The 26,648-nt window shown below is 47.1% G+C and overlaps 1 protein-coding gene across 1 annotated transcript in view; it reads right to left on the reverse strand.

Annotated features, from left to right (window-relative positions):
- The window catches only part of BCR (BCR activator of RhoGEF and GTPase), a 97,523-nt gene that overhangs the window by 15,186 nt on the left and 55,689 nt on the right, over nucleotides 1-26,648 (reverse strand). Inside the window, exons 3-16 of the mRNA XM_030958566.1 lie at nucleotides 25,449-25,553; nucleotides 24,768-24,953; nucleotides 21,142-21,249; nucleotides 19,688-19,748; nucleotides 19,219-19,271; nucleotides 18,731-18,871; nucleotides 9,992-10,113; nucleotides 8,628-8,796; nucleotides 7,265-7,384; nucleotides 6,587-6,662; nucleotides 5,903-6,007; nucleotides 5,268-5,342; nucleotides 4,593-4,690; nucleotides 3,785-3,916 (exon numbers count right to left, since the gene is read on the reverse strand). Coding sequence (XP_030814426.1) covers nucleotides 3,785-3,916; nucleotides 4,593-4,690; nucleotides 5,268-5,342; nucleotides 5,903-6,007; nucleotides 6,587-6,662; nucleotides 7,265-7,384; nucleotides 8,628-8,796; nucleotides 9,992-10,113; nucleotides 18,731-18,871; nucleotides 19,219-19,271; nucleotides 19,688-19,748; nucleotides 21,142-21,249; nucleotides 24,768-24,953; nucleotides 25,449-25,553 — 1,551 coding nt within the window. The remainder of the gene's footprint in view (nucleotides 1-3,784; nucleotides 3,917-4,592; nucleotides 4,691-5,267; nucleotides 5,343-5,902; nucleotides 6,008-6,586; nucleotides 6,663-7,264; nucleotides 7,385-8,627; nucleotides 8,797-9,991; nucleotides 10,114-18,730; nucleotides 18,872-19,218; nucleotides 19,272-19,687; nucleotides 19,749-21,141; nucleotides 21,250-24,767; nucleotides 24,954-25,448; nucleotides 25,554-26,648) is intronic.

Raw genomic sequence — 26,648 nt, forward strand, 5'->3', positions numbered from 1 at the left:
AGAGTGCTGAGAACTGGAAAAAGGCAAACTGGGAATACTGCTCTGGCAAATGCAAGCCAGGCACTAGGAAGGGCGTCTATGCTCTGCCCTAGGAAACCACCACAGAGAGTTTGATCATGATTTCTTTTTCCCCAGAGAGAAAAGAAAACATGCAAAAGGAGGGAAAAACAAGGAAGCCTCAGTGGAAATGAAAGAGCATGGACTGTGGAACATTAAGGTTAGTGTGTTTTATATATACAGTACATTCACACTACTTCTTCCCTTTATTAAACTTCCCAGGCAACTTTACACCCCATCAATTTTGAACTGTAACTAATGTGACACAGATGTTGTCAGATCCTCAGTGCTACTGGGAATTCCCAGTCTTGCCATAAGCCCATTCTTCTCACAGCTCCCCACTGACAGGTTCATCTTTCCCACCATCACCCTTCAGGCATGACCCATTGCCTTCTTCATTTCCCCCCTGTTTTCATTGCTGGGACAATGTTCTGCTTCAGCAAACTGTTTAAACAAGCTTGAGTGAGTAAAAGGTTTCCAAGTTAACACTTGGGAGGTACAACATGGGACAATCTGGTTTACATGGAAAACAACTTAATGCCTGAAATAGCCATGGGCACTGCTATGAGACATCCCAGATAATTAAGATAAGAGTGATTGTTCTGCAAGGCAGCAGGGAATGGTGCTGCTCCACAGAATGAAGCGATCTAAGGTCACATCCTCCCTGATTTTCCAGCACTGCTGTGAGGGAGAAGGAAATATTTAGCTTGAGCTGATCATGCAGAAAAAGAAAACAGCAAAGGAAATGGCATTTCTAGGAGGCACCGGTGGGAGGAGCTGGATCACAGGGTGAGGTATCACTTCACTCACAGCTCCCACAGCCAGACAGGTCCTGCTGACAAATGTGCCCAATGGTGCAGTCTCAACACCAAACAAAAGGCTGCTGCACTCCCAACATGGGGATGTGTCTGCCACATGAAATGCAAAATTCAAGGAGCCAAAGGGCCAGCCAAGTGCCAAAAATGGACTGCAAGGTAACAACAGAAAGAAAAGCCCAGGGTGCTCACAATGAGAGGGGCTTATGCCCACAGCTAAGCCTCACATGTCCTCTCATCATGTGATGTCCATTCTGTCCTCCTCCAGTGCCCCAGTAACTTCAGTTTCACAGTGTACTCAGGAACAGTATTTCTCATGCCTGAGGTGCACAGAAGCCCCCAGCCACATGTGCCAGTCAGTTCAACACTGCACACCCAGCACTGCTCTGCCCAGGTCTGGTGAGGACTTCACTCCTACATTTACAGGAGCTTCTCCACACTAAAACCTCACGGGTTTATGTTTCAGAGATAAAAAACCTGCAGAATGGCAGGAAAGAAGCAGCTCTTGCATCTGGCTGTACAGACAGACAAATAAAATATTCCATAGGAAAAGAAAGTATGAGCAATGGGAGCTATTAAAATTGCTGCCCATTCCTGGAAACTTGTGACATGCACCAATTTCCAGCCTTCCTTCCTTCACTGCCATAATGTAACGGAGAGATTTAATAAACATTTTTACAGCCAAAACAGTCCTAGTCTCCTTGATTGTCTTCATCACTGAGGCTCAGTATTTGGTGAGTCAGAATTCCCAGTAGTGGGAAGTTGCATATTTACAATAATTCATGGCTTAACAATACACTGCAATTTGGCCAAGAGAGAAACTTCTCTGCTTTTATCAACAGGAGGATGCAGACACGACCCTTCATGTTCCCAGAGTTTTTAACTAAAAGGAATTTATGAAACAAAAATCCTCACCCAGCCTCACAGACCTTGCCTTTAGACAGACAGACTTGGGCTGAATAATGACAGTGCAACAACAAATCAGAAGCCCAGAATCAACTACAAACTCTATGGTAAACAAAATCTGATATAAAAGCAGCTGGGAGAACAGCCAACCTTCAGGCTGTAATCAGATTTTGTTGTTGCATTATTATGGTTTCTTAATAGAGAAATGGTGCTTACTTCAAAAATAGAACTAAACCAAAATCAAAACCTTTAATCATTTTTATCAATCCAAAATCTTACCAGACTGTCATATGACTTCTCTTTGATTCAATAGTATTTGAAATCCATGATGGGACAGAAATCACTGAAAATTAAGGGGTTATGCTGGCAATTCATCAAGTTTCTTTATAAATTGCAAAGGGGATTTACAGAAACCAAGAGAGCTTTTGCATGTGCCTTTTATGATACAACAGAATGCAACATTTGTACATTGATTAAAAACATTTTAATTGATTTTTAACCTTCCCACTGTCTAGGTTTCTCTAAAAGAATCAGGATGCAATTAATATTTAATTGCCATCAAAGAGTATTTTTATTTACTAAAGTATAAAATATATTTACAGAATATAAAATTGCTGTGCATAAAAATGCTCACTGCTGTGAGAAGGAAAAAAATTGCCAAAATTTGAAAGATTTTATATGTTTTTTTATAATCTTTCTATGTAACATATTTGTAGAATTTATCAGGTCAGTGATTTCAGGGTTCTCTGTTATGAGCACACAAATCTCCAGGGCATTTCAGGGCTGGAGACTTGCTCTTTTGTAGTTGCTCAGCTCTGTGGAAAACAGCCTTTGTTAGCTGAAGGGACATAGGGATTTCTGGTCAGCTCAGACACTCACACAGCAGCAGCCTGTGCTGGCATTTATTGATCTGCACACCAGCTCCCTTCCAAATCCCACCATGTATCTGAGACAAAAGCTCTCTCTGAAAACAGGAGAGAGGGGAGGAAGAGGCTGATCAAAGTCATTTAGGCAATGAACCCTGCCAGAGCAAAGGTGGGATGTGATCCCACAGACCACCCTCATCCTGAGCTGCTTCTGCAATGCCACAAATGGCCTTGGCCTGCATGGCCATCACTGCAGTGATGGCCAGGGAAAGCTGTCATCCACAGGGAGATGAACAGCCAGACCTAAATGGAGGGGAACTGGTGAGATCTTTAAACATGCCAGAAAGGAAAAGGTATCTGGGCAGGGTCCCTGTTCTGTTCAACAGCCATTCCAACACAAAGAATGTGTCCTCAGAGCAGGCATTTAAACACCCTCCTAAAGTTGTGGACAGACAGTGCAACAAACTGGAACAGGATGGGGGACATATGTTCCCCATGGTTTCCTCCACACAAGGCCTGATTTCTCCTACATCCAGCTTTAGTGCTCTGTCACACAGCAGCTCCCCAAGAGCAGCAGCCCTTTGCAATCGTCACCTCCCCCACTGTATTACACATCTGCCACACAAAGTGTCCCAGGCCAGTTCCCAGCAGTGGAAATGTTCCTCAGATGCTCTAATGGACACCACACTCTGGGCATGGCAGTCAGTAGGACAGGCAGGCTGTCCCAGGGCCTGGCCAACACATCCATCAGCTTCCAGCACACACAGATGGCAGCCTTTGTGCACAGGATTTACAGAGTAGAGAGAATATTCTTGCATCCTCCTGTCACAAATGAAGCATCCTCACCAGTGCCCAGGGGCACTTCCTATACAGTGGTGTGGAAGTTTTGAAGTTAATGGGCAAAGGAGAGATCAAAACAAGCAGCTATTCCATGGAGCAGGCTAGGGCACAAAGCAAGAGGGACAAAGCTGCTGACTTCCTGCCTCTGAATCACACTGTGTACCTCACTATCTGAGGGAAAAATCTTCAATGCTGAGACAATCAGAAGGCAGAAAAAACCTCTGTGGTGAACAGCAGGATTCAAAAGTCCTGTGATGTTTTGCAGTAAGGGTATCAAGAATGAGCTGAGCACAGCCTTACCTGGATCTGTCCTTTCCCCATGATGCGATCTGTGCTCTCTCCATCCTCTTTGGTGAGCTTGGTTTTGTTGTAGCACTTTTCATAGCACAGAATCCGCAGTGTCTGGGAGCCCTCCAGCTCAATCTCAAACTCCTGCAGGGCACCAGGAAAGGAAAGAGCAATGGCTGCATCACAACAGGACACCAGTCTCAGAAAAATCAATACAGTCTCTTTAATACTCATCAGAAGAACACTTAAGGGCTGGTCAAAACCTCCTCCCTACTGAAACTGGTCTAGAAAGAAGCTGAAATTGTATTTTGTATCTATAAGATGGTCAAATTGGAGACTAAGATGGTTCACTCCTTAGTCAGGTTTCACAGGTCTCAGCAAAGCATCATTCAAAGACACAAATTTGCTCACCTTCCATGTAAGAAATTTTGCTCACCAGCAGGTCTGAGATGGCTGTAAACAGGCAAAATGTCTATAGCTGATTCTTCCCTCTCTCAACAAATAAACAAAACCATCTCCTTCAACATATTTTTACTTGTTTCTTTAAAAAAATTGTCAAGCATGCATCTGTTTAAAAGATGAAATACTGGACAAGACACATTTGTATCAAATTGTTTGTTTAACTACCACTAATCCAAGAGAAAGTCTTCGGCAAGCCCTGACAGCCAAATGAACCTGGCAGAAGAGTGTTTTCTGAGAAGCAGCATGTGCAGCACAAGTGCTGAGCATGCAGCAACCTCCTTCACTGGCAAGTCTTCTGCCCATCATGTGTTGATGTCTGGCACATGGAACAAGTCACATGAAGAAAAATCAAACCTACCTCGTTCCAGTTGGGCTCTGTGGTGTCTCTGTAAACTCTAGTTTTGGCCTTGTTCACAAAATACCCAAAAGAATCCACCTCTAATGTGCAGTACAAATCTGAGGAGGGGAGACAAGGGAGACAAAAACTTAAAAAAAAAAATCTAGAATCTCCTATCTTGCATTAATCACTTGCACAAGGTGCCTTCATTTCCATCATCTCTGTATTACTACCAGAAACACCATCCCATACAAATCTCATCACCTTGATCAGCCCAGCTGTCCTTAATAAACTCTGTCACCTTTTTTATCCTTCTGTCAAGTCATTCCTCTGAATTTTAACACCACTTTCTTCCCAACAAAAATTCTGGATGCCAGAGAACACCTTTCATTCTTTCATTGTAAAACAAGATACAGCTGAAAGAATTCAGGATAAGGGCTGACTTGTTTCTAGAACATCTGGGTCATCAGCAAACACTGCTTAAAACCTCAAACGGTCTAGGCCTAACAATAAATGCTGTGTGCTCGATCCTTGATGCTGATCTTTTTGGGAGTTAAGAGTAGAACTTCCAGCTCCCCAAAACACCTCTCCTCCTCACCATCACCACAGATGCTGCAATCCACACCCAGCCGTCCCAGCACATGGCTTATCTACCCCCTGTCAGTACCTCCTGTGTGCCCCAGAACTGCAACTCACTTGAGCTCTGCTTGAATCCCAAGGCAGAGTGGACAATGACGTTCAGGAATCCATAGAGACCTGGGGATTCATCATCTGTACAAAAGACCCAAGGGATTCTGTTACATTCACAGTGGAGCCAAGAGTGAGAGTGATGAGACTGATATTACACAGGTTAATGAGCAGAGGGTGAACTGTACCCAAGGATGGCAGGAGCAAGTAACAACCACTTCAGCAAGACAGCTGGCACCTGTAATACCTTCTGGCACTGGGGGGCTTTTACAGTGACAGTTCTAGGATCAGCAAGACAGCATGGAAGAAATTCAAAGGAGAAAAAGTAAATTACAGAGGCTAAGTCTACAAGTAGTAATTTAGGATGGTCCCTGACACAATTTTGGCCAACTAGTATTATTCCAAAGGATTCTCAGACATAGCTCAAAGCTGTCCCAGCCTAGGACTCCACCAGGCACTCCAATACCTTGCACAACAGCTGCATGCAAGGACCATTTAATAGTTGATTCATGTATACTGGAGGATGCCTACAACCTGTAGCAAAAGGGAACAGTAAGAGCAGTTCTAGGGGAAAGCACAAAATCAGGCAGGTGGAGAGTTCCACTGCAGCTGCACCATGTGAAAGCAAAACCCAAAGGTCTTACCTTCCTTATTGATAGTGAGGGGAATGTTGTGCACTGTCTGAAGCTTCACACAGGAGTTTGTCAGCATCTGGAGCTCCACTGATGTGAGTGAGAAACTTTTAAAGCCTGCCAAGGAGATTGCAAGAGGGAGGAGTAAAAATTCCAAGGAGAGGCTGGATGCATGACCCCTCATCCTGGGCACAGAGGGGACAGTGCTCCCTGGGCACTGCTCAGCAGCACCGAGGTGCTCAGGGCAGTGCTGCTGCTGCAGGCAGCTCTGCTGGGGGCATGTTCAGTTACTCTTCCGAGGCTCAGGATGGTTCACAGGAAATAGAGGAGTTCTTAGTTCGTTGCAAAGCCAAAAACACCACGCCATAAAAGTAACTTAGTTTTTTTTTAATGGAGCCAGGGAAAAGAGTTCAGCTTTTCCCCCTACCTGGAACTGCATTGAGCTCTGATCTCTATGGTAAATGGGAGAATCTCTACACACATTTACTTACTAACTGCTCTATCTACACATTCCTCACATGTTGCTGCAGCAGAAATTCCTCAAACAGCCTCAGACAGGAGACATCCATACTGTGCTGTGGATTTCAATGCAGATCTCTGTTTTGGCAGGGAAGCCTGTCCCACACCCTCATCCTCTGGAGCCCTGCTCTCTTAAGATCACAGTATTTGTAGCAATGACAGCTGAGGGATACTCACATTTCTTCTGCTGTTCCCGGATATTCTCCCTCCACTCTGCCCTTTCATAGTCCGATGAAATGAGGAATGTGTAACTCTGCCCAGGAACACAGAAGAAAACAGGGTATGCAGTAATCTGATGCACCACTGAGGGCAGGGCCTGCCTGCTCCCACTCTTCCCCAGTGCAAACTGCCGGACAGACTGTTCTGCTGGCACTCCTGCCACTTATCCTGCATCACACCTCTGTCAAGACAGGCTGGGCTCTGGCACCGTGCCCACGATACCAACACGGACAGTCAGAGCTCACAGAGCCCCACCCTGCCAAGGGCAGCTGTGGCCCTGCAGCAGCTCCCATGGCAGCTTGTGCTATTCCTCACAATAGGAATTCAGCAGCACCAGGAATGCCAAAAGCCTCCAGCCCAGGCTTAGACACTGATGAAGCTGCACCAGGACTGGTGCTGAGACAGGGGATTAATTTCTATGGTTATTTCTTAAATGCCAGTCTTGAATGCAAATTAATCACAGCCTTAGAGGATGCCATCATAAGCTTTGGCACAGCAAGGGTGAGGTGGCTGCTGCTTGGGAAGTGCTTTGAGGACACACAGTAGAGGCCACAAAGCCCTCACTGTGCAGGAGCACGAGCAGTCACAGACACAAGCCCCCAGGATCTCTGGCCCTGAGGGTGATGGTGCTCTCACCTTGCCATTGCGGTTGTGCACGCGGAAGGCCATGTTGGGAGACATCAGCAGGAGGAGGGATTCCTGCTCCGACAGCTTCTTTTTCAACCTCTCAATGACCTTGCTGCCTTTATTGGCTCTCTGAAGGGTGTGGGAGAGAGGGAGCAGAGGACATGTGTTATTCTTCAAATCTACTCTCATTTACACAAACTGCTATTTTGAAATCCACAGCCTCTACCCTGTGAGTAGGTAAATGGCCCCAGAGCAGAAGAAATGCTGTCAGTAGGATGCACAGGACTCCCAGCTGCTCAGAAGGGTGTTTTTGCACTATCTCTACACATGGATGGGGCACTGTTCCCTGATTCCAGCTGTCCCAGCTGTACCCTGTATTTTCTGTTCCAGAGGCTGCACTAGCATCATGACACTGGCCAGCCATAGCACTGCCAGGTCCTCCAAGTGTCCTTAACTAAGGAGACTCTAAGGAACTTCTGTGGAAGCTGCCCAGAACTCTCCCACTCACCACCCACTGATCCATTTTCATCAGAAGTCTGCTAAAAATACATTTTTTCCTGGATAAAATCCATTACCAAACCCAGCCATGTGTATTGTTTAGCACTGATGCACCAAAGCACAAACCTTAGACACCTGCAGCTTGAGTAAACAGCTTCCACAATTCTTCCTAATATCTTACTTTTTCCAGGAAGCCCTCTTTGAAAGCCAGCCAGGTCTGTGAGGCAGAAGCATGTTCTTTGGAAATGTGGGGAATAACCTTCCCACAGCATGATTAATGTTATTCATATCCTGCCCTACATACCAACAGTGTTCAAACTCTTAGTTCTCTTTTAGGCTCCAGGAAGGTTTGGGATCTAACAGCTCTCAGAAAATATATCTTGCAAGCAAAGAGAAGCCTGGGCCAGAGACACCATGTCCATGTCTGACTGTCAGCATAATTGCTGCTTTCTATGCATTTGCTGCTGCCTTGACATCAGTGAAGTAGGAAAAAGCTTCAAAGGCATAACTGAGCCTGCTAAAATTCAAGAGTATATGGCTTCTGACCAAAATCACTGGCAGGATCATAATTTAACAGCCAGAAACTGGCAAATAACACTCCCAGTCCTTTTCATGTCTGCAGCATAAGATCCCTGCCCTCCACATGGATGCTCACAGGAATAGAGGAGCTGCTGGGTACAACCACAGGGTCTTTTTGTCTCTGCCTCCTCACAGGGCAGCACCACCCAGGCTGTGCACTCAGATGAGCAAAGCCCCTGCTTAACAGCCTGCTGCAGCCTGGCTCCCCACACTGCAGCCCTGGGAGAGCTGTCCCCAGCACCTCCTCTGAGCACAGACCTGTGTCTGATTGCCCTGGAGTGCTCAACTCCTTTACCTTTTCCCGCTGGATGTCATTCTTGATCTGGGATATCTTGATCTTCATGGCATCCAGCTCCTCATCAGGTACCAGTGGGATATTGGGCACTGCCTCAGACTCGTCCACCATTTGGAAACTGAGGTCAGTGAGAGGAATGTACCACTTGCAGTCATATTGTTGGCTTTTTCTGAAAGGCAGGAGGTCCAAACCTTTTACTGCTACTGATGTCTGACAACACCCAGTCCTTCCCACAAGCTCCTCCCTGCTATAGTGCAGAAGATGCAGATACTGGCCCAACTTTATGTGATTCCCATATGGAAAAAGTCTGGCAACAGGCTGCTTTTCAGCAAGACAGCCTAGCAGGGCCAGTAACTTCTACAGAACATGAAAAGGCAACTCATTTTGTTACCTAGTTCTTTGCATCCTAAGGAACCACATCCATCTCCTGCAGACAATTTTAGTCCTGCGTGCTCTCTCTTTGAAGCCTCTGGTGTGGCAAAGTTATAAAGCTGTGCCACACCTGTGACCTGGTGACCCCCTGGGATCTGAACCTGAGTCTCTCATGACCAAGCTGGGCCCAAGGTGCGGCAGGTGACCCAATGCATACAAACCTCTGTGTAATCCAATCAGGGGAGAGAAACTACAGCTTATAGCTGCCATTCTCCAGGGATTTCACCAGGATAAGCAGCACTTTTTAAGTGTTTCATGTCATTTATTCCCTCTCCACCTGTGCTACCAGGAACATCCACTCTTGGGAATGTCCCACTCCTTTGAAGGTTCATTCCTCACAAGCACATGCTTTGAAAAGGGCAGACATAACTTTTTTGCTTGAGGAGGGCAAGAAGATAAGAGATGTCTCCCCAAGAACATTTACCAAATGAAGAGAAGCCCTATTTGAGGCAAGTGCATTGGTAATGGTTTCTCCCCCCTCACATGTGAAAATTGTCAGCAAAACTGCTTTAATAACTGCACTTTGGGCTTTACACATAGTCTGTTTACTGCACCTTTGATGTTTTTCTGTAAAACTGTTAACAGGCTGTAGCTGCAAAGCCAAAATTAACAACCCTAGTCATAAAAAAAAGTGAAGAATGTCACCTACTAAAAGAAAGGGGAAGTAGAAAAATGATTGACATTTGTCCAGAATACCAGCAGCTACAACATCTCCTGCTCTCCTAGGTAGGCTCAGGGCAGGGATGGGAGGAATTACCTTTCCTGAGGGGTCAGGACTCAGACAGGATCTCATACAGCAAACATTCCTATCTTGCTGATCATTTCTTATCTAACTACTTCTTGTGCATTATGGTTACCCAGGCCTGCAGGCTAAGCCCAGGATTCTGTTGCAGCCAAGGTGCAAAGCACGAAGTCCAAAAGGAAACTCTCACCCTCCAATCTGCTTCTTGAGCTTGGCACACAGGAAGAGGTCAGTGAAAAGAAAGACATGGCGTAGCTTGCGAGCCCCTTCCACCAGCTCCACCATGAAACTGTCCTTCAGCAGCTGCCGGTGCTGGGGAAAAAAACAGGAAAAACGTTCCAGTGCAATACCAGCTCCAAATCTGGTACTGGGGCAACACAGTCCTTAAATTTGACTCCTACCAGAGCAACTTCAGTACATTTGTCTAATTCAGAAAAACAAAAAAGCCTCTGAAATACTCCTTGCTGTCAATTCTGCTCCCTGCTGCAGCCTTCTCTCCAAAGGCAGAAAGAGCCATGCATCTTCCCCCATCCTGGTGCTGGGTCAGACTTCAGGCTTCTCTCCATCACCCATTCCTGAGCCCAAGTGCAGGGCTGTGAGTCACTGCCCAGCTCCAGAGTCCCCGAATCCCCGCCAGGGGATCGTCCCCTCCCGAGCCAGCAGAGAGCAGCACACACCGCTTCTGCCAGAGCCGCTTCTCAGTCACTTCCCAGCCTCTGCAGCAGCTTCAGCCACCCCAGCAGGGACAGCAAAGCTCTCCTCGACTCCTTCCTCTCCCATTCACAGAACAACTTTGTCAACATTAACAGCTGAACGCCATGGCTGCTTCTTCATTACAAGTGCTGTTAAGGGATAATTCCTGAACATGTGTATCTGGTAAACTTCTCAGGAGTCCCTTATCAGCCTGTGCTTTAAAAGGACCATCTGGATGTACCCTCACCACGTGCCTATTGGAATCTTCTTTATACATCATATAAAGATTCCCCAAACCTAGAAGATGCAAAGAAGCTGCACAACTATGATGCCTTTAATCTTGCTTCTAGTTCCACAGAGTTTCACAGCCTCCCAAAGAAGGGGCACACACTGGTAGGCAGAACATTGCTTTCCTAATTCCCTTGTGGGGGAGGGGTGGGACAGATGACTCCATAGTTAAAAGCCCAAAAGGCTGGAATGCTGGCACGTAGACAGGTGGCTGTGTGCTCCTTCCAGTGACCACCACAGGAGTTTCATGCCCTGCTCTGTGCCTAGGTCCTCCACCGTGCTGTCAGGATCAGCAGGACTCAGTGAACACCTGGAACAGATACCTCCCACTGATTTTCAGGCAGAAGTCAGGGCATTCAGCTCTGGGCAGGTTTTATTTCCACCAGTACGTGTAACTGTCAGTGTTGCCTCACTTCACAGCCAGTACAAGCAGGAACCATCAGCCTCCCCACACATGCTAAGGTATGCCAAGGAACTCTTCCCTGACCTGTACTTCCTTTGCTATTCCAGCCACGAGGATGCTCCTCTGCCATCCCTAAGTGACATATCAGACATCCCACATCTGCCTAGACAGCGCTGTGGCTGGAGACAGGAGAGTTCTGCTAACCCTGTCCAGGGCTCACCAGCACCTCCCCAGCTGCCTCAGTGCCAGCCTTGCCCAGCCCCATGGCCAGGACCCCCACACTGACACACACACAAAGGGCTCCAGGGGCAGCGTCACGAGAGCAGCTCCCCTGGGCAAGGCCAGCACACCCTCACCACAAGTGGTGCCTCCATTTCTCAGGTGATGCCCCTGGGTTCTGTTTGTTGCATGATTTAACAAACCCTGAACGCGTTCCCTGCCAAGGATGTGGGAGTGCAAACCCCCATGCTGCCTCTCCTCCTGCCTACCATTCTTCCCATCTTGGCTCTCCAAATTAAAACAAACCACATCAGTCCTGAGCCTAGCAGGCATCATGGCAAGGAACATATGACAAAGAAATGCCCTTGCAGACATAATTCTTCTTTCCACAGGCTGTCCTACAGCACCCTACACTTCCTGACAGGGACTAGGAGCCTGTATTTTCCTGTCTGCAGCTACATGAGCACCACAGCTACCTGCAAAAGCACGTGGCGCAGTGTCAGCAGCTCATCTTGGTGCTGCCTTCCTTTACACAAAGGTCCTGGAAATCTGTGAGCACAGCAGCAAAAGCTGCATCTCTCCCAGAGCTGCAGGAAGCAAGGGTGCTCCCTGGCAGACTGCTGCACCATCTCTGGGCAGGACTCTGGGGAGATCTGGCATCCAGCAGTGATTCAGCTCACAAAGGCCTGTACATATGTTAGTGTTTATTTTTAGGTGGGTGTGATCGTCCTGGCTTCTTCTCAGTGTTTTTGGAGAGAACTCCTGCCTGCACTCCTGCCTTTGCTGCTGATGGGCACTTGAGCATGCCTTCCCTTCCTGCCTGGGAGAGCAAGCACCAGACAGGAAACTAGAAACACTGAGCTTTGAAAATAAATAAACAAACAGGAGGAGGTATGTTGTCAGTAGCACAAGAACACTCTCCACTCCTGCAAAGAATTTCATTTGGGAGCAATAATAATAAGCAGGGAAAGATATTTTCTGAGCAAGCCAAACCCCTGATCTCAGGTTTCTAGATCTGATGCATATTAATTACACTGCAAATCAGCTCAGCTCCTCTGGAGCAATGAGAATAGCTGCTTGCTGCCAGCTCAACCTCTGCTCATTGTTCGTAGGTGTAAAGATGTTCTCACAGCTTACTCATCCCTGCTCCCCAGCAGGAGGTGGCACTGTCCTTTCCCTGCCTGGCACTGACAGGGCACAGTCCTGACCTGACCTTCTGTCTGCCTCTGCCAGGCACTGGCAGTGTGTGAGATGAGCCAGGGCCCCAGCCCTGCACCCTGCTGAGAGCACATCTCCCCAGAACCTGAGCAGAAAGCTCAGCCAGTCCATGCCAAATGACCCAACAACCTTCTCATTCCCATCTGGGGCTGAGGTGGCACTGAGTTCATTTGGGTTAGCACTCCTGGGAACCAAATCCTATCACTCACATAGACACAGTGCAACCCCGAGGCAGCAAAAAGTCCCACAAGGAGAGCTGGGTGGAAAAGGACAAGCCTGTACTTCCTAAGCTTGGCTGGAACAGAAGGAAAGAGGTGAAAGAGATTTATTCCAGTCAGTCAGAGAGAAACATGGAGCTTCCCAGAACCTTTCGTTCTTCTTATCTCCTTGCTCATGGGAGCTACTTGGGAAGGTGTCCCTCCAGCAAGCAGCAGGGGTGAACTGCCAAAAGAGCAACCAAGCATCTGGGGAGGAGAGTACAGGAGAAAACATTTGTGGATCAAGTCAGGAAATCTCTCCTCACTACCAGCTTTTCTTGGAAAAAAGAACTTTCATCAGGGCTGGGTAAAACAGGCATGCCCCAGGCTGCTCAGCATCCGTGGAGCTGAGGAGGGGCACTTCCAGCAAAGGGGCACATCCTTTGCTGCACATGAGTCATCTTGTGGGAGGTTCAGCAGGTCAGAGGGAAACAATAAAAGGATTTCCCAATGGCTTACCAGATCCCCGCCAAACCCCACCGTGTGGGAGCAAAGGGCACCTTCCTGACCCTCCTGACATGAGTCAGCCCATCCTCTCCTCCCCCTGGGGGAGCCAGCAGCCCCCTCAGACAGGCCTTGTGCCACTCAGAGGCCTGTGCCACCTCAGCTCTGCAGTTTTGGAACCAAGAGTTTGGTCAACTCCTCCCACCCAGGGCCACCAACAGCTATTCCTTCCTGTTAAATGGGGTCTCCTGAAACACAAAGGTTTTTGGATGGGTGAGCCTGCTGTACTGACATATAATAGCTCTCATGTGGGAAACCATCTCTCTGTCTTGTTCCCAGAGTTACTCCGTTTGTTAAAGTAACCAAAGGTGCTAAAGATTTCCTAAAATACTCTGAAATAACACTGACTACAGAAACACCAAATACACATCCAAGAGAACATAAGATTAGGGTGATAGGGTGACAGTAGCAGGAAAGTGGCAGAGTGACCCCCTCTCTTCCACAGGCAGCCCCCAAGTCTGGCAGGTGTCCAGCACAGGAGCTCAGCTCAGCTTCAGAAAGATGTTTCAGGAAGTGTGGGAGAAAAATCTTGATAATAGAGTGAATTAGGATCATCTTTAATCTCTCACACAAGGTCTGTGCTGTTAACTTCAGTGGCTCTTGCAAAGCTCCTCTACTGGTGCAATATAAGTTCCACATCTCTTTTCCAGGCCCTGCGTTTCTTTGCATGTTTTCATCTTCTTCTTCTCCCACCCACCTCAGTGCTCTGAACAAAAGAGCTCTCCCTGTACCTTTCCCAGAGCTTGGTTATCCTCTTTGGATTGCCTATTGCTGTCCTCCTCCTCCTCTTACCTCTGTCACTGAGCATCTTCCCCTCCTCTGCAACCAAGCTCACGACTACCTGTGTGCTCATCTATTCATCCTACAGTGTTTTTGTGCTGTTTGCATATGATAAATCCTGCTGCTGTCACAGACTGATTAACTCCAGGAAGTGTGGCCAGCTTGTCTGAGGCACATGACAAAAAGTGGAATTAAAAAACCTACTCAGGCAGCCCCACAGCTGCACAAAAGGCCATCTCCCCACTTGTGTGCTGAGGAAGGAGCTCATCCCATGTGCTGACAGCAGAGGCCTGCAGCGTGCGTGGGTGAGAGCCCCAGGAAGGGCTGGGACATGTGTGAGGCACAGGGAGGAGGGGAAAACCAGGAGATGGGTATTGGCACATGTCAGCGAGGAAGAGGTGGTTTGGCTTTCTGCAGAGCGTAGGAAGAAAATGATTCCTCGTGTGTGTGTGTTGCAAGACCAGCACTGCAAAAATTAAAAAAAAAGGGATGCTCTGCCTAGAGAGTTAAACTGGCTGCTCTTTGAGCATTTTAATGGCCTCTTTTTTCTTCCCAAAGCTCCTGTCACCAGGAGCTCTCTGGCTCCAGCTGTAAGACAGAGTGTGAAGCAGCCAAGATAATTTCTGAGTGCTCTGTTGCCAACATCTGCCCAAGGCCCCCAGGAGCAGCAGGCACCAGGCCCCACGCTGTGCACGGCTGTGTCTCAGCTGCACCTCCAGCTTTTCAAAGGCTTCAGTTTGCACTTCTGCTCCCTTGCACACGTCCTTTGTGCTTTCCCTTCTCTAACACACTTGGTCCTCTACAAAGTCAAACAGAAGCCTAAGGCAATGCTAGCCAGTCCCTTGACTGCAGTTTAAAACCAGATTTAGAAACAGTAGAGCAGCTTGCCAAGCAGCCTCTCCTCTCCAGGGCAAGGACAAAGGTGTACAGTAGCACAAGCAGATCTGTGATGTGATCTACTGGGCTTGTTCCCAAAAAAAGCTGCCTGTCAGCTCCCCTGTGTCTGGACTGGTGCTGATGAGACCAGACATGAAGCCACTCAACCAGCAGTGACCCAAAACTCCAGGCTCCTTTCCTCTGTGCTGCTGTAGGATCACACAAACATCAGTATGAACACTTTAGAGAGGGTGGGAGAGCCTGGCCAAGGCAAGGCAGAGTGGCAGCCACCACACTCAGGCTGGTCTCAACTGCCCTGGAACAACACTCTGCAAAGAGCATGAGAGGAGCAGCAGTCAAGAAAGGGACCACCACCTCTCAAGTGAACTCTGCAATTTTTTGCTGTTTCATTCATTTCTGCTTTAGACAAATTAATTAGCTGGAAACACCAGCCTTGACCTCTGGCAGGCACTACAGTCATTTGCATCTGGGCTTAGCTGAAAAAGCCCAACATGCAGTACCTAGAGCTGCTCTGTTAACAAGACTAGAGAAGGTTATTACTGCCCTCCTGCACATAACAGTGGCACATCCTTCCCCCAATGCATTTGTTTTCCTTCTTCCCTAAGGCACCATCCCCAGCAGAACCTTAACCTCATTCCTTGTTTAAACCAAGACAACAGTGGTGCAGAAGGATCAGCAGTGACAAGAAGATGCCTCTTCCATGCCCCCAAGGGCTGGGTGACTCCACCACTCACAAGGCACAAAGCACAGGGCTACTTAGACTCCCTCCCCCCCTCCATGCATTTGCTTGGTTCTTTGGAGGGTTAGCAAAGTGGATACCCGTAGATAATTCATTAAAAAACTGTAAAAAAGGTAAAACAATGAAAGTAGAAAGATGGGATGAAAATAAGGGAGCAGGAGAATGTGGTGGATCAAGCTGAATGGAACAGACCCCAAAGGCCTGAGATGCCCCCCTGGCTCCCCTGTGTTGCCAGGCTGGGGCTGAGGCTCTGCTGGCTCCTCTGTCCTGTGGCCCTCAGCAAAGTCTGCTACACTCAGCAAGGACCAAACCCTCTGTTCACAGGCTCCCTGCACCAATCTTGCCTTCCCTGCTGCAGATCCTTCTGGCCCTCTGAGGAGGGATTTTACTCCCTTTGTTCCCATCTCTGTGCACTACCTGAAATACTCATCCAGCCCTGCAAATCAAACCACACGACAGAAACCTCCCAGTTCCTATGCATAAGTCTAGATTAGAACAAAGCCTCTGGAGCCCAGCAGAACTGGGGGGCTGGAGTGCAGGATGGACACCTGGCAGCACACAGGGAGCCCAGCAGGCGGGGCAGGCTGAGTCACTGCTCCCAAAGCAGGGAATCACCTCTGCAAAACAGAACAACACTGTGCTGATGAGCCTGTACTCTCTCCTGACCTGCACTCCCCTCCTTAGCAGCCTGTCACTAGGGAGATTAACAACTGGCTGCTTTCCCCCAGTTCAAAGCAATCCTGAAAAAAAGAGCTGGAGCAAGAGGCTGGCAAAGGAGATTTGATTCCTCCCCACAATACACTCAAAAGGAAAAAATATTCCACATAAAAGGCAAGGACTGTGAAAAAAGATAACTGAGATCAGCACCTAAGCAATACATGAGAGGAAAAGGCTATTTTACCCTCCTTCCTTTCCACCAAGGAAACTTCAATGGGAGGAAGACAAATAATGAAAAAAAGCCATCAAAGCAAGCTGGTGATTCATTAAAATAAAAAATGCATTATGCATTGAGAGCAGTCAATTAGGAGATGCAATCCACACACTGTCCTGTCACCCCGGGGGAAGCACCAGCAAGGCGAGTGGGAGGAAAGGATAAGTAGAAAAGGAAAGATTTACAGGCATAAACAAAACCCAGTTATGACCCCAAGCTGAGCAGCTTGCAGGAAGGAACAGCCATCACTAACCCACACAGAGTAGCTGGGAGCAGATTTGTGTTTCTGCATTACTATATGGAGAGTGAACATACCTACTGTCAGGACACAGAGGGTTCAACTGGGGCACTACTGCTTTGATTGAAGTGGGATATTGGTGCCAAATGACTAAAGAAAATATTCATGGTCAGATTCCCAGAGTGGAAGGCAAGTCCTTTTCTTCCCTAGGCTCAGGAAAAGCTGTGTGCAGTGAGGAAGGGCACAAAGGCTTCTCAGTCCCCCCTAGCACACCCACAGCCCTCTCCTCTGGTATGTCCTCTTGCTCCCTCCCCACATCATACCTGGAGTCACTGCAGGAACAGTGAGAGTGTGACCAGGCCTGCTGAGCCCGTGCCTCCCCTCCTGCTTTCTGAGATCTGACAAATACACAGCTCCAAAAAGCCATCAGCAGGATCATCCTCCTAAGCCCCCTCCTCTGCCTGGGCTCTGGCTCCTCATTAGGATTCTGCATGACACCTTTCAGAGCCTGCATCCCTCACGGAGATGCTGACAGACAACCAGAGAACACAAACTGCTCCCTCCCCTGCGAGGGGCATTCTAGCCTGTGCTTTCTGCTATGACTCCATCAGCAGCCACTTTAACGAGGCCATCCCCTGTCACTGAGGCACTGGTGACTGATGGCTCAGCTTCTGCCTCAGCCTCTCCTTTTCTCAGCTGGATGTGTCCTCGGTTGACAAAATGAGACAATGAGCAAGACTTGCAGGACAAAGTGCACCAAATTCCCAGAACTGCAGCTTCCAGCAAACCTTTTGTCAGCTGAAAATCAGTTTAACAGCTAAAAGCAAGTATGTTTAGCTGTCAGGATTTGGGAATAAATCACGAAGGTTCACAGTATCTTAACAATCTCCTGGGCTTTCTAAGAGATTTTTGTACAGGGTAATTTGGGTCACTGCTGATCAGTCTGGAATGCTGCCACAGCTCTTCTTGCACCTTTACTATCTGAGCTGCTTCTCTCTGTGTCCAATCTCTTACACCCTTCCCTCTCTCAACCCTTCTGCCAGTCCTGGCCTTTCTTTACCAGGAGGGACTGAATCCCTTTTTAATGGACTTATGAGGCAGCTGAATCAAGCCACTGAGGAATGCAGATTCCACCACAGAGAAGCCCCGTGGTCTCCCTGCACAACACTGCATGCAGGTGGAGGATCTGCACATCTCAGACCTTTCTGGGTGCAGTCCAGCTCCTTACAGAGCTGAAAAGGGTTATATTACACTCTCAGGAGTCAATCATCTCTCTGGCACTCCCAACCCATTCCATTTGTTTTGCTTTCCAGTCATATTTACAACACTCTCCTTTGGAATAAAGATGTAGAAAATTAATTTTATGGTGAAAATTAAGATGCTGGAAACAGCTTTTCCTAATTTTTCACGACTTCTGATGTTCCCTCATCTTTTTCTCCTCCAAGGCTTCCCATTTGGTTTCAGTTTGCAGGTAAAATACAAATCCATTTAGTGCATGGCAATGTGCATCATGGGAATCACGTATGACAAATGATTATCACAATGTTAAGGACAAAACTCTAATCATACTTCTCTTGGTTTCTAAACTGCATTCTGAACAGAAAACAGAGGGAGCTGTACCACATCCTTTAGAGAACAAGGACATTGGATAAACTGTATCTTAGCAACAAACAGCTTAAGAGCATAACTTCCTAGTCAGCTCTACAGAAAAGACATAACCAGTATTTAGAAACTGAGAAAATAACAAGACAGGAACACTCACCTCCCCTTTCTTTACAGTCATGGATTGCCGGCGAGGAGTGATCTCCTCGTTGATGCTGGAGAGGAAGTTCTGTGAGATCCGCAGAGCATCCTGCAGCAGGGGATGGTCAGGGTGGCTCACAGGGGTGTGCTTGAGCAAATCCTGACAGAACACAAACAGACAACACAGTCACAGGCAGCACTGGATGGCAGGAGAGCTCGAGCACCGCTAATCAGAGCTGTAGGACAAGATGCTCCAGCTTCTTCACACAGATGAGAGCAAGGCTTTATCTCTAGATAAAGATAAAAATACCCTGCACTTCTTGGTGACGTCACTGCAAAGATAGCAGCATCCTACCCATAGACTCCATCTCCTTGGTGTAAAGGGAAGAGGCTCTTATGCAGCTCAACAGGTTTATTTTTGCAATCCTGCAGCTCCATGGGAAATGTGAAGGTCAAAGAAAATAGGACAGGGGTCTAAAGTTTGAAAACTCCCCTTCAGATACTTACATGCAGGACAAGTGTGCTGCGGGTCACCCGATCCACTGGCTTGTACAACAGAGCTGTGGAAACAAAGCAGCAGGAATATCAGTGGAATGAGTGTGGAAGCTCCTTCTAGCATGGGGTGTCTTCTACTCATGTGCACAAAGACAAGCACTGTGGAACGTGATCGTGATCAGGCTCTCTAAATGCCCCCATAAAACCATCACTGCTGGGGTTGCATTTGTGCAGATGTTCTCTTAAAATCCCAACAGCCCAGCGGCTGGGCTGGCTTTGCCCAAAGGCACTGATGAGGTCTGAAGCCAGGAGGCACCTCCCCATGCAGGCAGCCTACTTAGCAAAAGGGAACTGACTTCCCAGGCAGAGCCAGCAGACCCCATAACCTTCCAGCATTAGAAAAGAAAAAGGGAGGGTGGAGGTTTGGCAACAGCCTCCACACAGTCCTGACAGACCAGTCTGCTCTCCATGGATCACTCACTTTCCAAGGAATTTTTTGTCGTCTGATCTTTAGATTCCTTTGTGCTTCTGGCCTTTAGATTCTGAAAGAAAAAGAAAACCCATGTAGCAGATGGTCAATCACCTTGAAATGTCACATGGGAACACAAAAGCCTATCTGCTCCTCCAGGGGACGGCCTAGGTGTGAAAGGAGGAGAGCCCTATCACAGTTCAAGTCAGTGATGGAAAAATGCACTTTCCTTCTTGATAAATCCACCACTGCCATGTCACAGGCACCCACACATCTCAAATATTAAGCAATGTTCTTAGGAGCACCTGTCAATAGACATGCAGCAAAGCAGGGAACCACCTATTGCAACGGGGATGGGGGAGTTTTTAAATCACCTGCAGACAAAAGATGTCTGTAAGCACACAGCCACTGCCCAGCACCAATAAATAAAATACAGCACTGGCATTCAGTACCCTCAGGTTACACTTCTTACTCCTGTACTCAGAGCTGGGTGACCTTGGACACGTCAGTTCTTCCACAGCAGCAGAGGAACACTGTCTGTGACTCTGCTCTTTGCCACGGGCCATGCCATGCATTAATGTGCTCAGCTCCAAAATCCTCACCAGGACACAAATGCAGAAGGACCATCATTCCAAACACAGTAGATACTGGCACGATTCAGAACTGTTTGTCAGAAACAGCAAAACCGAGAGATCATATTTTACCTCTTTCTCATAAGTCTCAAGGGACATGTGATATAGAATGTACTCAGGAGTTTTCTCAGAGCACTAAACGCCCCTGGTAGTGCTCAGCTCTGATGATTTATCTGATTGTTTTTAAGGAGACACATATGAAATTCATGTTTTCCTGGCAAGTGAGTTCTTCAAGAAATAATCACTGCAATATAAAGAGTCAATGAGACCATGCACTGTAGGGAAAGCTGATGGTCTGGGAAGCCTAAAAATTATTCAAAATGCTTTGAGACAGGTACTCCTCTGTCAGGGAGGAAATCAGAGCAGGCCAAAGGATAGTATTATAGATTTATGGTTGACACACTTGCCTTTTTCATTAGAGAATTATCCTCTCCTCTCCATGCCAGTGAAGCCTGCAATCCCACTGACAGCCACTGTGCAAGCCATTAAGGATGGCTTTTATCCCACAGCCACAATCATCATTAGCAAGAGAAACATTTGAGAAACTCACATGGAGCTTTTCCTACTAGAAATGCATGAAGGGGGCACAGAGCTGGAGAAGTTCAAAGCGATGCCAGTTTCTAGCAGATTCCCTGGGTGGGGACAACACACAAAGGCTGTGTCTGTGACCAGCCCAGGGTACAATTCAGTGGAAGGACACGAGCTGAGTCTGTGGGAGCTCACAACTCCTGCAGAAGTCAGGGCTGCAGAGGTACTTGGAGAATAGACAGGAGTGACATGGCAGGGTATTAGTCAGAGCCAGACAGCTCGTGTGTCTGAGCACCGTGACATTACCTCAGAGATTTCAGCAAACTGAGCATTGGCTTGGCAGCATTTCTCTGCTGTCTCCATGGCAACCTCATAGTTATCCACAAAGGCCCGGTACACTCCCAGCTGGCTGGCCTGCAGGAAGCAAAACAAAATATAATAAATGCTGGGCAAGAAGGCAGTTTGGGATGGTCAGTCTTGGTATCCAGTGACCAGGTCATGTTTTTTTCACACCAAACAACTGCAGGGAATGCTGAGCAGGCCCAGAACAACATCTCTGACCTCTCAACTTTGTCCAACCAGCACTGCATCCAGTTCCACCCTACGCTGAACAAGTTTACTTGTGAAGGATGTGAAAGCCTATGAGAGTGACACATCCTTATTTCTGACATCTATTTTTCCTTTCTAAACTGCCAGATTAGTATCTATTAATATTGCAGCTCATTGATGTAACTGGAGCTGCTGGCTTTTTGCCGCAGCATATGAATCAGGGAGGAATGATTCAGCCCAGCAGCACAAGTGTGACCCCAGTAAGCTACTTGTTGGCCTCTGCATGGTGGATATACTAAATCAAACCCAGGTATTACCCATATCTGCCTTAGTGAGCACTATTATAAGGGCAGCAGAGTGCTGGAAATACAGAAGAGAGCACATTCTGTTTGGATGGCAGTGACTGGGGCACTAGGTGACAGAAAATGGCACTTTTTCCAGCAGAAGGAATATGGAATTGGTCCAGAAGAGGATGGAACAGGCCCCAGAGTGCAGCAGTAAGTCATTATTATCACAGAGTCTTAGCACTGATCCCGTTTGCTGACTTAGGAACTTCAGCCATATTCATGCCAGAGAACACAAGATCCAGCCTGGGAAATCCCTGCGTAGGCTCCAAGCTTGTCTGGAGAGCAGAGCTGGCTTTGTGCTGCAGAGCTGCCAGGCTGGGCTGGGCACACCTCAGCAGCCTGAGGGCAGCAGCAAGGGGACATTGCCAGGGGCTGCACTCACCTCAGCACTGCTGCACCACATGTGCAAGAGGCAGAGCAGGAACTTCCCCACTGCTCTTCCCTCTCCTGCTCTCTCTCATAACCACTGTGCTCCCCACTCTCTGCGGAGCTTCGTGCCAGAGGTGATGGAAGAGAAAAAGCTACTCCCAGGACAACATTCCCTGCACAAACTCTGTTAACAGGGCTGAGAAAAGTGAGCTATTTCCTAGGTAACATTTTACTGAGAGACTAGAAACCAATCTCAACCCTTACACAAAATTACACAGTTATGACTGAAGCTGAAGCAAACTGTGCTCACTATACCAGGGATGACCCCAGCAGCATGGAGAGAATGAAATCTGTATTTGCCACTGAGGCGCCATCCTGTGAAGAAGCTGCTGCCAGAATTACTGACCATTTGCAGGGCTTATGCTATTCAGATCTGGATGATGCCAGCTAACATGGCAGAGCTTTAAAGTTTCTCCATTCCCATGCAGCTTTTTCATTTCCTGCTACTCCTGAACAGTCTTTCTAAGCTTTCATTTTCCTCCTCTGAATGTGTCATCACAAAGACATCTTTTTCATTAAAAACTGAGCTTCCACTGAAAGCAATAATGCTCACACCCTGATTTCATGCTGATTAATTTTGTTTTCAATTAAAAAGAACTCACTGAAAATGAAACAAGAGTTGGTAGAAATGGTTGGCTTTTGGACATTTTTTGTTTCTGAGGCCTATCAGTGAGCAAGTTTGCTAAATATGCCTTCATTTCTAAAAAGAGCTCTAAAGAGTTTCCTTTCTAGCTATAAAAAAATATGCACAATATATTCTCCAAAAATGAGAAGCGTATTTCACTCCCACATGCCTGGCATCTTTTCTTTTTCTCAACAGGAAAAGGTGTAATAACAGTCAATTTGATGTTGCAAATAGATCATGCTTTGTGCCAGAACACACAGAATTCTAAAACTCTTTGCATCCACTATCTGTACCTCCAATCTACTGGGCTGTCTTTTGCGTGAGTACAGAAAATTAATGTCCCCAGGGACATCTGGATATTTCAGTGTTTATCATCAGACTGCATGACATGACCATGAGTAAACAGTCTGCTCCAGAAGATTTGATGTACATCCAGTGGAGATGCCTTATAAAGCCTGATGTTCTTGCTGTCTCTCTCATCTAGATGCTTCCCAGTGCCTGCCAAGAATTATTAGCTTTATCTCATCCAACAATTCCCACCACTGCTGTACCAAACCACCTGAAACTAAACCTGCCATGCCAGCTCCAAGCCTCCTGCACTAGGGCAATTTGTTCCTTTGTTTCCAATGCTAATCCAACAAAATCATCAATTCTGTCACAAATGCAGAAAAATCAGGGGAACATAAGAGCAGAGGAAGGGCTGAACTCCTGCACCTGAGATCAGCCAGGACCAAAAAATGGTCTGAAACAAAAGCCTGAGTGGGTGTGCAGTGAGTAGAGGGCTGCTGGACAGCCCGGCCAAGGAATATGTTCAGGTCTTCTCCAGTTAGTGCTATTCCTATTGCTGCACCACAATTCCAGGGCAGCTTGTGAGGCTGCCACTTCCAGCAGCTTTCTGTGTCTGCTTCAGCACCCAGCAGCAGCTGCGTTTGTCCTCTCAAACCAGCTGCTCAAATTGCATACCATGAACTATTCACCAAGGCACCAACTTGACCCCTCCTGGCTAAAACATGCTGGCAGTGAAAAGCAGATTCCTGGATTTTCATCTTGGGCTGCTGGCATGTACAGAAAGCATCATCCTCCAGGCCAGCTCCCCCTGCTCCAAAGGGGATGGGGCTGATGCTGGGCTGCACAGCTGCTAACAATTGATGGACCCTGGTAAAGCACACTCCCCAGCCAATAAACCCCTCACTGGAATGTCACTCCTACCCTGAGAACCAGAGGCACCTCAGGAATGCAGAGCTTCTTTTCTTTTCTAAAAAGGAAAAAACAGCTCCTTTAATCCTTTGCTCTCTGCACATGCTAGGGGAGAGGCTAAAGGGGCCGAAAAAACCTCCTAGAATGCAAACAATTTGTCATCTGGCTCAGAAACTCAGCAATTTTAATTCAGCCTCAGGAATATGCTGTATATGTCTTTGTCCTTTTCTGCACTCAGAGAATTTTGTTGAGGTTGCTTGGAGGATTCTCAGCTGCAGGTTGACTGCATCAGCATAACAGCAAGGGGAACAGAAAGGCCAGGACAGTGGCAGAAAAGCAAAGCCAATGGTGATGACCACAAATCAGCACCAGGTAGAGTAAAGCACCAGAGGGAGAGGGAAGGATGAGTGGGGGAGTTCCACAGCAATGAGGAACACTTCACGGCTGGTGTTAAGGAGTTCACTTGGTAATACTGCCACTCTCCCATCTCCATCTAAAGGAAATGCTTTGTGGACTCTGCAGAAACTCTGGAGATTCAACATTTATGTGAAATTTTATTTATTTTACCACCACAGCCTGCTGCAGTCTTTAATTAAAGACAATGAAAGAGCCACTTTTGCTGTAGGGCCTCCACTGCAGAGACAAAGTAAGGAGGTGAGAAGCCTCTCATCTATTCCAGCCACAGACTCTGATCCCTTTGGTCTCTGCAGGCACCAGAGGGAACCTCCAGCTCCTGGGAGATGGGTGAGGGGTATCAGCACCTTTGGTGATGGCAGCTGACTCACCAGCTTTTGGAAGAGGTCCCCAACACGTTGCTGGTGACTCCACTGCTGCACTCGGGGAAAGAGCCCATCATAGAATTCCTTGTGGATCTCATAGAGCTCAGGCACTTTGAAGAATATTGTCTCAATCTGCTGACTGGTCAGCACAGGCTGGGAGGTGGTGGCAGCAGCTTTCAAAGGCTTCATAGGCTAAAATGAGGAAAGAAGGAAATAATTATCATGCAAACTATGAACATTCACCTTCCCACACTGCAACACATCCCTCCATAGAGTTAGTTTTCATCCTAATGAAAAGTGAGATCTGCACTGACACAACTCCTGAAAGCTAGACAGGAACAAGGTCTCTCATGAGGATCAGCCACCCCTGGTAGGTGGATTTTCCCTGGATATTAATGCTGCAATTAAAATCCCTTTGCACTCCATTTCCCTAATCTCAGTCCAACTGCATAGCAACACTTAATAATCAGCACAGGACACTTAAAGAGAGCTCCTGGATACTGCCACTTAACAACTCCCAAACTCTGCTACATCCACTCCTTCCCGTAAGCCTCCCTCTCTACTGGAGGTGTAACAGGCACCTTCTGCACCCAGCAACTTGTAACCCATGGTATGTGACCTCTGGACAGAAGCAGCAGTGAAAATTCAAGCCCCAGTGTTTGCACTGGCACCTGGCCCCAGCCTTACCAGCAGCAGGGCCTCCAGGTGGCTCAGGTAGGTTTCCTCACTGGCTAGGATTCCTGACAGGACCCATTTTCTCATCTCCAGGCCTTTCTCCAGGTCTGGCTCACTCTACAAAGAAGTTGTTTAGGAGAAAAAAAATTAAAAAAAAAAAAGAGCAGGTTGCAGGGAGAGTAAGGAAAAACCCCAAGAATGAGGACAAAGAGTAAAAGACCATTCAGTTGACCAAAGCACACTTGTTTTTTCAATTAACTTTTAGACTAAAAACCATAACATCCACTTGTGATGATCATCTTGTTTCTAGAAATATGCAAACATAAAACATTAAAGAAATTTTTATTTACCAGCAACTGATACCACTTAGATTATTTACAGTTTTCAGCTGTAGTCATCCAACTGTGGTGGTGTTTCAATTAGGTGCCCAGACCTCTTCACAAAATTCAAAACATGGAACTTAAAAATTCAGAATTCATCCTCCTAAACAAATGTTAGGGCCCTTGCTCTGTGCAATGCCCTCCCTCCTTCCATGGGAGCTCCCCAAAGTTGTGTTTGTGAGCAGACAGGATCACTCCTCTGCCCCTCCCCAGGTGTGCACAGCCTGGCCTGGCTCCACAGGGCTGCTCTTCCTCCCACTCTCCTCTATTCCCTGAATTATTTTTCAGTGCCACCTAGCACAGTGCCTGTTTTTAGAGAGAGGATGGAATAATCAGCACATGCTGATTTTCTTATTGGGAGCCCATGAAGGAGTTCTTAACCAGAACAACTGAAGAAAGAGAGGGGGAAAAAGGCCCCACATAACGACATTCAAGGGCTAATGGGGAAGACTAGCATGAAGTGTTAAGAGAAGCAGTAATCCCTTCTGTTGAATTTCAATTATCCTTCCTCTCAAAACTGTTACCTGAAAAAGTGTTAAACCTGATAAAGTGAAACGCAGTCTTTCCAAAAAGTCTAGAAAAAATTGGTCGAGCAAGGAAGATTATAAATAATGAGAAACATTCTCCTTTTACAGAGTCTTACTCCCAGTTCTTTTTATTTCTGTCATTCACAGAAATAGCATTTTAAAACTCTTGCAGCCTTTTTATGTTGTTAAATGTCTCTAAGAATAGAGTCAGAAGTTGGCTCTGAAAGGGTACATGCTTTTCAAGGGACTTGGGTAGGTTTTTTGGGGCTCCATCCTACTCTTAATATCCAGAGGAATCTTCAGCT

This window comes from Camarhynchus parvulus, chromosome 15, assembly GCF_901933205.1.
Source record: "Camarhynchus parvulus chromosome 15, STF_HiC, whole genome shotgun sequence".
Taxonomy (NCBI): domain Eukaryota; kingdom Metazoa; phylum Chordata; class Aves; order Passeriformes; family Thraupidae; genus Camarhynchus; species Camarhynchus parvulus.